Source organism: Natator depressus, chromosome 1 (genome assembly GCF_965152275.1).
Source record: "Natator depressus isolate rNatDep1 chromosome 1, rNatDep2.hap1, whole genome shotgun sequence".
In the NCBI taxonomy this organism is placed as follows: domain Eukaryota; kingdom Metazoa; phylum Chordata; order Testudines; family Cheloniidae; genus Natator; species Natator depressus.
The window spans coordinates 250,733,955-250,746,131 of record NC_134234.1 but is presented as its reverse complement, the minus strand read 5'-3'; the positions used below and the strand labels follow the sequence as shown (position 1 = coordinate 250,746,131).

At 38.3% G+C, this 12,177-nt stretch overlaps 1 protein-coding gene across 3 annotated transcripts in view; it reads right to left on the bottom strand.

Annotated features, from left to right (window-relative positions):
• Positions 1-12,177, bottom strand: part of RFX4 (regulatory factor X4) — a 131,255-nt gene that overhangs the window by 39,238 nt on the left and 79,840 nt on the right. For all 3 annotated transcript variants that reach the window (XM_074941088.1, XM_074941094.1, XM_074941103.1), the window contains 3 exons: positions 10,352-10,446; positions 8,467-8,584; positions 458-577 (listed from right to left, as the gene is read on the bottom strand). In XM_074941088.1, the coding sequence (XP_074797189.1) occupies positions 458-577; positions 8,467-8,584; positions 10,352-10,446 (333 nt within the window). The remainder of the gene's footprint in view (positions 1-457; positions 578-8,466; positions 8,585-10,351; positions 10,447-12,177) is intronic.

Sequence of the window (12,177 nt, the reverse complement as noted above, 5' to 3'; positions counted from 1 at the left end):
ACTGTGGTTTTATAGGTTAGTTGATGTGAACATTCAGTATAAAACTCCCTTGCTGAAATCTCAAATACAGGTTTAGGAGTTGAAATTTTCAGACTTTCATAACTAAACTCAATAGTTGCAGCAAGAAGCAGGCAGTCTAATTAAAAATCAATTTCAGGACACTCACTCTCCCCACTGAATGCATCCGGTGAAGTGAGCTGTAGCTCACGAAAGCTTATGCTCTAATAAATTTGTTAGTCTCTAAGGTGCCACAAGTACTCCTGTTCTTTTTTCACTAACCAGAGAGGCTCATAATTGACTTGTCTGACATAATACAGCTGAAAAATGACACATTCCTTCTGGAAAGGCCTGATTAGGATAAATGGGGATAGGGAAATGCCCACGTACAGAAATGGGTGAATCACAGAGAACAAAATTATAGAAGGTAGGTAAGGTACTGCTAAGAAAACAAACTCACCTGTGCTTCCTTCTCCTTTCATTGCCCTCATTAACTCATTAGCTCTCTCCTGACAATGCAGTGATTCTAACAGGTATAATACGTAGTCATCAAACATCAAGTGAATAAGGTGAAAAGACCCTGGGAATTAAATAATATGAACAAACATAAAAGCAATTAATGGTCTCAATACATTTATCACACAAATGATTACAGTAGTACCAAAAAAACCCCCCAAATCACTGAATACCACTGGCCCCTGTATAGTCCTGCTACTGAACCATGTCTCTTACTGAAAAGTGAGTCATCTGTCAATGTTAAAGGCAAGTTAAGAGGGGAGGGTGTTTTTGTGTCTGGGTTCTGATTGCCACAGTGTACTTGTACCTGGATTTACACAGATGATGTGAATTCTGGGATCATTTCTCAGAAGTAAAATTTGTGTCTCTGGGGTCCAGTTCTTGAGAAAAGTGTCCTGACAAATAACTATCATTCTGTAGTAATTATAAATCTTGAGCAAGAATTGCCTTTTGGACCAAGCTCTCTCTCCTATATCCAAGCAAGCATTTACTAAGTCAGATGGGGCGGTCTGGGAAAGCAGGAAAAGAATCAAAATATAAAAATCTATTCCCTGTCAAATGCACTAGCACAAAGTATTGTTGAGCTAGCTGGACTGTCCATGGGGGCTTTAAACTAGAAAGATAAAGGGAGGGATATGGTGAAGGTCAGAAACTACAGGACCTGGACCCCAGCCTTCCTTCAGCATCTTCCCAGCAAGAGTCTGATTATCTTTTTGTTAGCATTTTTCAGCTGATTGGGCATTGGTACCATTTATATAGGACCTTTAAAGCCAGAACATTTCCTTCCCAACTCTCTGGTAATGTCATTAGTGTTGCCAAGAATCAAAGCCATTATTCGTGTATGATAGGATGCCCAAACACCTTAAAATAAGTTGCTTTAACAGGAAGCATTGTCAGTCAGGACAGGTACAGTCTGAAGAATTTATAAATAAGGAACTTTCTCATTTTTCATAATTATAGAACTGGAGGTAGATTATGTTTGTGGTTAGACTAATAGGTTAAAAATTACAAGTGTTAAGAATCAGCACACTTTAGGATGTAAACTGGTCACTGAGTTGAGAGCTGGAAATAAAGATTTTGCTCTCACGTCCTAGCATTGTAAAATTGGTCAAGAACAGTATAGCATACTTTTCTGCCTTTCTCTGAAGCATCAGATTACTGACAGATGTAGAATACTGAATGGGATAGACCAATGATATGTTCTGGCATGACAATTCCAAGCTACCTAAGACATCAGAGAAGGTATACGACACAATGATATCAATGAGAGACTAAAAGACTCCTTAAGTAAAAAAGTCCATCCCTATGGCACATCTTGAGGGTTTTATCCAGTCTATCTTTGAATAATTCGACAGATGAGGTTTCCACTACTTCCCAAACATGCTAGCAACAACTGTGGGATGCCCCACATGGAAAGGCTTCAGCCAACCAAAGTAGCGTCAATATCTCTGGCATCAGCCCTTCCACGTGAGGCATCTGTCAAGTTATTAAGTACCACATTACTATAGCTGGAATAGGAAGTGTCCTGAATGTTTGGCTTTGCCTGCGATCTCCCAGCATGAGGGACAGGCATCACTATCTTTAACAACCATCAGTCTTGCAAGTTCCAAGCACATTTCTTGGTGGTTCCCGGCAAGCCACTTCCTAGGAGGCAATTTGAGACATGCTATACAGATATGGATCTGGACAGGAAAAGAAGAGTTTCCTGTGTAGTTTCAGGTCTCAGTTCAATTAGATAAATGCCAAGAAGCAGAGAACAGACGTGAGGGAAGCAGTACTGGGGAAAAATTGACTTTTCCTCTAGCCACCATAGACAGAGATTTAAAAATTTATACAAGGACTCAGTGTGAGAAGTAGACATGTCCATATGCTATCACTGGGCAGATTCAGCAGTGTATAGAAGATAGGAAGCAATGAAGAAAATCAAGACAGATTACTTTGTCTGAAGAGCATACTGGCATCTACTAGAGATGAATGATATATATATTTTTAAAACTAAATGTTTTTTCTTCCAGAACTAATCTTTTTGCAAAAATGAAAAAATCACAAAGACATGTTGACCCTCTTTTTTGTAATTTTAAAAATGTCCCATGACATTTTTTGTAAAAATTTAAATCACAATTTGTATTGATTTTTTAATCAAAATATCTTCAAAATTTTTCATTTACCAAAACCTGCTCTTTGATAAACAAACAATGTGCATAAGCATCTAGATAACACTTTAGACAAAAGTTGCAATAAACTGGTTTTGTACAAAACAGAAAAATGGGTCTGCATCAACCACTGCAAAACAGAAACTTTGATATTTGGGGTTATTATTTTTCAACCAGCTGTATTATCTATATTATACAACAGAGCTGGGTGAATACTTCACTTTTTTTTTTATGAAGAGTCACTCTAGTGAGAAATTTAACTTGCTCTTTTTATACTGGCTTTCCACCAACGATTAGTAAATTTTAGATCTATTTATTTGTACTTGCATGGTACATTTAAAAAGGCCTATCAAAGGCTTTAGGTACCTTTGGCAGGAGTGAATACAGTCAGACTGGAATAAAAGTAAACCCACCAGCCACCCCAACACCAGAGAAAATAGCCAGCTGAAAAGAAATCAGAAATCAGCTCCACCCATAGACCCCAAATCCCCCAACCACAAATACAAGCCCTCAATATACTCATCACTCCTCAAAACCTGGAAGAAGAGATGGCTTTTTCGTTGTGCTCTGAATATCAATAGATTTGTCGATTTAAAACCTAGGGATAACGGGAGGGTGAATTCCAAAATGGAGGGCCCCTCACAAAAGCATGTCCTGCCAACGGGCCCCTTTCTTAAAAGCCAAGAGGTGTTAGCTCATTGCTCACAAAGATGGCAGCTGGGGACAGAGAGACGCTCTCTCTCCCATAGGCAGGTCCTTGGTCACAGCCCAGGATCTGGCCCAAAACTTTCAAATTTCTTTACTGATTTTTTACCAAACTTTTAAGACAAAATCCTTCCCTGGAATGGGATGCTACATACATAATTTCAGAATGATTGGTTTTTTGGAGGAAGTTAGAGGAGGAGGTTGAAAGCTGAGCTTATATTGGGAAGCTTGTTTCTACCTTAACGAGTGCCTACAGCTGCTCCATAAATATGCTGTTCTTTGCTCGTATATACTGTACAAGTGGAGTGTAGGAGAAGCAGTCTGAAAGGCCCCATGTCATTATGCAATGCAATGCTGTCTCGTAATTAGGCTTTCAAAGCAACTGTGCACACACTCTTCTTCAGTTGCGACAGCTCTAGTCTTTGTGTTCCATTCTCTCAATGCACGCATGCGTAACTTCCATTGTCATTCATGGGAGTTATGCACACACATTGAGGGGAGAACAGATGCTTTGTGTCCTTGGCGCAAGACCAAAAACAAAAACATCGGACATTTTTATAAATAGAACACATGCGTAGTGATGGGCAAATAATCTTCCACTGGCGAATATAAAGGGCTTGATTCTCTACTTTTGTGATCATTTACACCTGTGCAAATCAAAACTGTATGCTTCACAGCCATCTTACAGAAATTAAAATGACTAATAAGGTGCAATGTAGTGGAGAGCCTTAGCCAAGCTCTGTAGCTGTTTAGTTTTATAAAGTTTTTCAACTGGAAGTCTTGTAAAAACTGCAAATGGAATAAGATAGCTATTTTCAAAATGCTTAGCATCAGTTACAATGTTGTAGAATCCTACTCTGTTTAGAAGTGTTATGAACACAATGGGCCTGATTGACCACTATGTTAGTCCAGTTTAATACTGATGTAACTCCACTGGGGTTCACCAGCATAAAAAACTGGAGCATTATGCCCTAGAACAAGCCTGGGTCTCGTCTCACACAAGTTTGTACCTCTGTTGACTTCGAGTCATTACTGATCCGGACAAGAGGCTACTATTCAGCGTTTCCAAGTCTCACAATTTTAATCACAAGTCTCAGGATATTTGGTGTTCATCCTTCAAGCCCCTGCTCCTGGAGACAGGTAATTACGTGACAATCTCATCTTTCATTAAAAAATAAAAGAAAGTTTCTAGCCCTAAGGTTCCAGAGAAAACCCTGAAAGTAGGAACACTAAATGCTCACATGCTAGAAGACAAATACTAAGAACCCAAGATTTATTATTTTTTAAAATCTCATGATATTTGGGGCCTAACTCTTGATTTTTGAACACTTGGGGTTGATAATACTGAGTACACCATTTAAAAAACTATCTGGTCCCCTTGTCTCTCTCTGAATTTCCCTCCTCTGTTACCATTTGATATTTTTTAATTCTGTAGAATGTTTGAGACAGAATTTATAAGACACTCTGCATCAAGGGGTGTTGTATCAAATGAATGCAATCATTTTACATTTTAAATTAAGTTAAATGTAAGATATAAAATGAAAACAGTTTCAGGATATGCACATCAGTTACTTACTGAGCAGCTATTCATGTACAACTGTTTATACTTTAAGTTTATATTTTGTTTTGCACGCTACTGTATTTAGCAGGGACCTACGATTGGCTCTTTCAAATACAGCTGTAGGTACTGAAGAGGATTCATCTGTGTCTCATAAAATATATATTCATTTAGTGACAGATAAAAAGCCCCCTAGATATTGTACCTACAGTAATAAATTGCTTTTGACTCTCTTTTCAAAAAGACCAAATTGAATGCAATCAGGATATTATTACAGCTGTTCTATCCAGCTAATACACAGTAAACATCAGCAGCTTTCACAAAAGCCAGGAATTATGTACAAGTATCGTAAAACAGAGATATATAGCTCTGGGGAAGATTGGAAGGCTCCTTTTACTAATTAGTTGTTTTAATACACAGGATGCATCACCAAAACATTGCCACCGACTGTGCCTTTGATATGCCTAGACAGAAGACGGGTAGAGGGAGAGAAAGAGGAGAGAGATGAGCTTTTGTCTGCCAGGAATCGTTTTGACTTGCCCATGCCATGCACCATACTTAAAAGCTTTGCCCAGAGTCAGATCTGTATGTCATTTCAGGATATATACTACCAGCCCAGTGACATGTTGTGAAACATTCTGTAGTCAAATTTCCGGATCATGAAATGATGACAAAGCTAAAATATATTGTACTGTATATAAGAATGACCACAGCATCAAACAAGTGATTTTTATCATGTTTTTGTTTCAAACACACTCTCAAATAATGCTTTTTTGTTTTTTAAAACAATAACAGCGTAAAGATCTGGCATTGTTTATTGCTTAGAATGATCCCTAAAATCAGTGCCTGTTTATATAGTCATCAATGTAGCCAAAATACACAAGTTGTCATCTAAGATAAGAACAAATTTATATAGAAGACAATATCTAAAATATATCAATGTCATCTTTGTTTCCCTCTATTGTACAGTACTCATTAAAAATGCATGATACTATAAAAAGAGAGGAAGAACTGTGTTAAATTAAGCCCACAACAAGTTCCTCAGGTCTGATTCTGATACGTTTAAATTCAGAGGATATTAGACTTTTGGAACACGCTCAGCTATAATTCAATACAATGGCTTTGTAATTAGAATATTACAGCATTCATTCAAGAGATTATAATTCAGCTGATGATGTTAAATAACATGTCAGTCACTTTTTGAGAAGTTGGAGCAGTGATAGCCAAATTTTATTATACTGGGGTCTGGATGTGGTTTCAATACTCATCCCCTTTGAGGATCTGAAGTCCTTGCTCATTCTAAACTCCCACTGACTTCAATAGACCTGCACTTTTGGACCCAGAGGGGAGAAATTCAAGGGTTCCGTTAAAAACAACTAAAAGCTCTTATTCACAGAGACAGTGTGTACTGGTAAAAAGAAAGAAAGCTTACATGGGCTTATTATAAGAAAACCTTAGGAAGTTTACAGTACCATAATGAAGATGTAAATGATAATCCTGTTCACTACTGCTGCAAGCAGCATTATCAAACCCAAGTCGTTAAAAAATTCTATACTATATTATTTATATCCTTTAAAAATGCATTATTTTCAGAAAACCAGTTTATACTGATTTTACACGTGCTATAATAATTTGAAAGCAGACTCTTAACAGATGTAGCTGGTGACTACAAATGTAATTAAATTTCCAATACCTTTAAGAGACAGCAATTGATTTTTAACATACTTTTAAGATGGAGTATGCATTTAAGACCTGTCTTACTAGAACTGTATAGAGTAATTCTCCAGATGCCATGGAAAGCACATCGCATGTGGCTGCTGATATGCTCTTTCCTAATACACCATTCTATCTAAATAGCTATATTTTGTGTAGAGAGGGCTATACGTGTGCGACTACACATCCTGTATATTTTATTTTATACATTTCACAAAAAACAGTATTCTATTAGGCTACACATTTAGCCTAAATAGGCATTTAAAATACTGCTTATGTACAGCTTGATAAAGAGTGCACAATTTTTGGAACCTTAACTTGCATTTTTGACATTTCATGATTTTAACAGTGTGACCTCAACATTGCATTTACACCGTGTTTTGTATATAAAGGCTGCTCCTGCAGCTGAGTGCTGCAGAGAGCCAAAACGCTCAGAACTCAGTGTTTGCTCAATACCTGTTCCAAGAGGTTTCTGCATTGTGCAGAGAAGTATGCAATGCTCAGCAATGCGAGCAATCTCTATTTCCACAGTGAAAAGAGTTTTGGTGAATAAGGGGGAGAGCGCATATGAGAGGGGATAGATATCAAACATGGTCAGGGCTCTGGTACTTCAGCACAATCCAGTGAATACAAAAGCTGTGCATAGACGCCTTTTAAGGATTTTCACTATCCCACTGCCTGCTAGGAGTGGCAATTCACTGTTGTGCGTGCTGAAAAGCTGTGCTTAGAAGAAACTGACAACGGGGAAGCCATGAAGACCAACCACAGATCAAAATGCTCCTGAAGGTTCTCAGAAGACAGTGAGGCCAGCTCTTGAGATTTTATCAAGAGTCGTGTGGTATTTGGTGTTTTTCTTAAAGCCTCAGCTCCTGGCAGCTTGTAAATATGTGAGAATCTCAGCTTGCATTAAAAAAGTAAGTTTCTAGCCTTTATGGTCATGGAGTAAAACTTAAAAACGTGACCCACATGCACTCTAGAGATTCAAAAACCAGAAGATAAATAAAAGCACCCAAAATGCATTTAAAAAAAAACATACTTTTTTTTAAGCCAGTCCCATGATTTTGTGTGGCCTGACACACAATTTTTGATTGCTTGGGGTTAGTAATACCGAGTCCTCATGGCCAGCTTCCCAGTGCCCTATGTGGGACTTCATAGTGTTCTTGCCTGCCTCCAATATCTGCTCCCCTCAGCTTACTGGTACCTGAACAAAGCTCGGAAGCTTTCTATCTATAGGTCTACATTCTTCTGGGGGTGCCCAGCACCCCTGTATCTAAGCATCACCTAAGAGAATAAAACACAATAAAGCACTGCTGGAAGAAAACATGCTAGTGGATCAGTGCTGCTCTCTCAAAATCCTCACTATTATTAGTCTGCTAATAACATACATTGACAAGTGTGCACTTATGAAAACACAAAAGCACAATAGCCAATTTTCCATCATTCCTATTGTTGACTAATTCAATTTGTACATACACGTACTCCTCAGTAGGGACTGTTTACACACCAGGTTTCAAAGCACAGTTCTGTGTGAAAAGAAACAGGACAACCTTTTTTTTCCTTTCTTTTTTTTTTAAAATGGGGTACGTTTATAGTCTTCCACTCTTATGGACATCAAAAACAACTGAAGGGAATTTGTTCAAAAGCAACAGAAAAAATGACCTAGAGGCAGAAAATTTGTTGAAAATTTCAACCCCAAAAAGAGATTTTTAAAAAAAGTTATGAACATGTGAAAATCAGAGGGGATCATCACTCAAAAGTGTGTGACAGCTCTTGATCTAGCATTTTTTACTGTGCTAACAATCAGTAAAATTAAAATTAAAGTACCAAAGCTGGGTGCACTGTGCAAAGTCATGTCCCGAATCACTCGTGTGCCAAAGCAGGACCACATCAAGAGGAACTGCTGAGCCACTTTCTTCAAAGAGCCTTGTCTCTTGGCAGCTACCTACAAGAAAATATATATATTTCACACGGATAACAAACATTCATTTTCATTTCCATTGTCTGTCCCAGCCCAACACTGCCCATGTCCATCCATTTCCTTCACTAAAACTACATCCCACTGTAAGAAAATTAGGATAAAAATTAAAACAGATACACATGAAGCCATCCCGTAATGATAATTCTATACACATTAGTTTGCAGGAAGAAGAAGCTTACAATAAAATTATAATCTCTAAAACAGAAAATGCTCATGCTTGTGGAGGGTAACATTTGGATTATAAATAATGAAGGGATTTATCAGACTGCCTAACAACATCCAGGTCTTCATCTTAATTTGACTCTCTTTTTGGCAATTCTCTAGTTCAGGAAGAAAATTTATAATGAATACTGCTGGGAATATACTGCAAAAATAATGTATAAATCTAATTAATTTAAACTAATTGGCTCTTGGTGCGTTCACATCCTCTTTGCATTTTCTTTCTGTGAACATCAGATGATCATGTTTTACTCACAATTATACTTCTCAGAAAGCATATTGTAAGTTTACACTCTCAAAAGCTCATTTTCTATAACTGTTACTGTAGCCGTGTTGGTCCCAGGATATTAGAGAGACAAGGTAGGTGAGGGTCATATCTTCTATGGGACCAATTTCTGTTGGTGAGACGGACAAATTTTTGATCTTACACAGAGCTCTTCTTCGGGTCTGGAAAACTTACAGTGTCACAGCTAAATACAAGATGGAACAGATTGTTTAGCATAAGTAGCTAACACATATTTCAAGGGACCATTCAAGGTGAAATGGCCCCTTAATTTTCTATATTCACAGTTGATCCTAAGAATTATACTCATCTAGTCAGCAAATAGAAAAAATACTACGTCCAATATGATCCATCATAAGCACTCACAGTGATTTCAAATAGCAATCTATAGACTAAAGATACTTTTTAAAAAATTAAATAATTTCAAACAATTGATACATTTAGGAATTTTTTTTGGTGGGGGGGAGTTGTGGACATTCTGCAAACAGAAAAAGAGGTAATATTGTTTAATGAAGTGTTCTTAAGTTATTTACACAGGTCTAATAGTGGACTCTGGAAGTAGAGTTACAATTTTCCAACAGAACATGCTAATACAAAATGTATTATTCACAGACAGAAGCTAACAGTATATGGTAAATTGTACAGTTACATATACTGCATAAAATTGTATTGATGTCTGATTGGCCGAGAGTGCTCATGAGTTCAGTCAGTAAGTGTCCACCCAAATAATACTAAAATTTAGGTCAGAGTTCTAGTACTGGTGTTTCAGAGCAACTCCTAAAAATCACCCAGCTTAATCCCTTGCTGAACCATACACTAGTTGTTAACCTTTATTTACTAAAATGAATCAGCTGGACTAAATATTATCTTCATTAAACTCTCAAAAGGGCATATTAATTTATTATCTCCACCTGCAATGCTACATTATTCACTATACACTACAGAGGAGTCTGAACCAACACTTCAGATCCATACACCCTTGAACGTTGGGGTGTTGAAAATCTGAACTCTGATCCAGCTCCGAATTTTGCAAATGGCTCCTATTTTTAGAATGGAATGAGTGAAAGCCTTGAATCTGAACACTCCCTGACTTTTGACTCTGGAATTTGGATCCAGATTTTGCATCTTGAGTCTGTGTCTACTAAATACCTATTGCTTTGTTAAAACAAATATTACACATGGTTATACTGCACATTAAGTGACTCGGGTCCTAACTCCTATTTACCAACCTTCACAACACATCTGTCCACCATGGAATCCAGCCACTCAATGTAGGACTCAATGGGTGACTGCTCCTCCAAAAGATGATCAAACTCCTGATACACTAACAAACAAAGAAAAATACTCCAAATCAGGACTTTAATTCCGTTTTATAACAATAGAGAAAACAACTGTCACAAAACAATCAGTAATACATCGCCAATTTGCTAAGCTAATTACAACAGGTCACTTAACTATAAATGTATATATGTACACCTTAAGACATAAAAGAGGTTGAAACCATTACTATGCTTGGTCGCTATCCTGCTCCTATGGAACTCAGTGGGAGTTTTTAAAGGATTTCAGTGGGAGCAGGATCTTGGCCCATCATTTGAAATTCATCTTTTGATTTAAGCTTCAGCTGTCTATGCCCGGAAGTAAAACACATTTATGGTGTTTATGGTGCAGAGCAGTAAGCTAGGCTTTGACCCTCATGAGGAAAAAAGGCCATGCATGAAATTGATTTAGAAATGCATAGAGAATCTTTTAAACACCCAGTGGATGAGCATTGTTGATAGGCCTCTCGTCAGCAAATCTCCAGGGCATAATGCTTTAGTTGTGAAAACGTGCTTCAGCTGCAACCGTCATTTAGTTGCAACATCAAACAAGCAATAACAACAACAACAAAAGTGTACTTTTATAAATTGATTTACTGCCAAAACACAAATGCCATGCTGACTACACCTAAAGGAGTTTCTACAGACAGGCAATCCTCTTCCAAATATTTTTTTCAAAAACATAGAGAGTAAACTCAGATGGCCCGTTCAAATGTGTCAATTAAATAGGAGAATCTCCAATTTATTTAGGAGAAGAAGCTATTGGAAGACAAGGAATCATGTGTCTGAGCATCTCAAGGAATTGCTCTGCAATTGAGCTACAAAAAATGGTCCCCTAAATCAAAAGAAAAGATGCTTTTATACCGGCTGTGTCACAGGGTGATTTAAATGCGCTGTGCACGTCCATTTATACTTCATTATAAACAGCAGGAGAGAGGAATTTCCCACCACTGGAGTGGATGCTAGGGGCAGGGAGAGGAGGCAAAGCACAAAGTTGGCAGCTAGGGAAGAGTGCAGGAGACATGGAGAAAAAATGCAAAATACAAGGATGTTCTCCACTTGAGCAGCATGGCCATTCTTTGTAACACCACCCTGGATTGGGCTCTGCAGATTGGGAAGTATTGTTATGAGCTGAAGCAACGGATCCAGTAGGAATGCATTTAAGAGTTTCCTTGCCTTACAAATGACTGTGCATTGATTCCATTTAGACTTAATTACAAAGGGGTAGATTGTCACAGCTGTTATTCAGCCACCCAGGGGAACAACGGGGAGCAAGCCTCCCCTTCCTTTCCCACTCAGACCTGCTCGTATTAGGACCCTGGATGCAGAGGGGAGAACTCTATTTGTCCAATACTTCTCACTGCAAGCAAGCCAGTGGGGAGAGGGTGGACGGAACAGGGCATAGGAGGAGCCCTCGCTCTGCCGCCTTAATCCAGTACCTGGCTGGGCATAGAATGGGGAGTAAACTGCTTCTACTACATTCTCTGTGAGTGAGTAGGGGACCACAAGTGGAACTGTGATCCTCCGAGTCCCAGTTTGTTGTCTGGTTAGCTGCTGGGAAAGTGCTGCTATGCACTATCCCTTACTCAGGGCCGATTACAAAGTTACCATCTGCCCCAAAGCAGCTGTTGCAGACACATCTGCAGGGGCCAGAAGGAATGGAGCACCGGAGAAAAATCATGATAGAAGTAGCTCTATTCTTAAAAATGAGAAAAGCCACTTTCTACTAACAAACGACT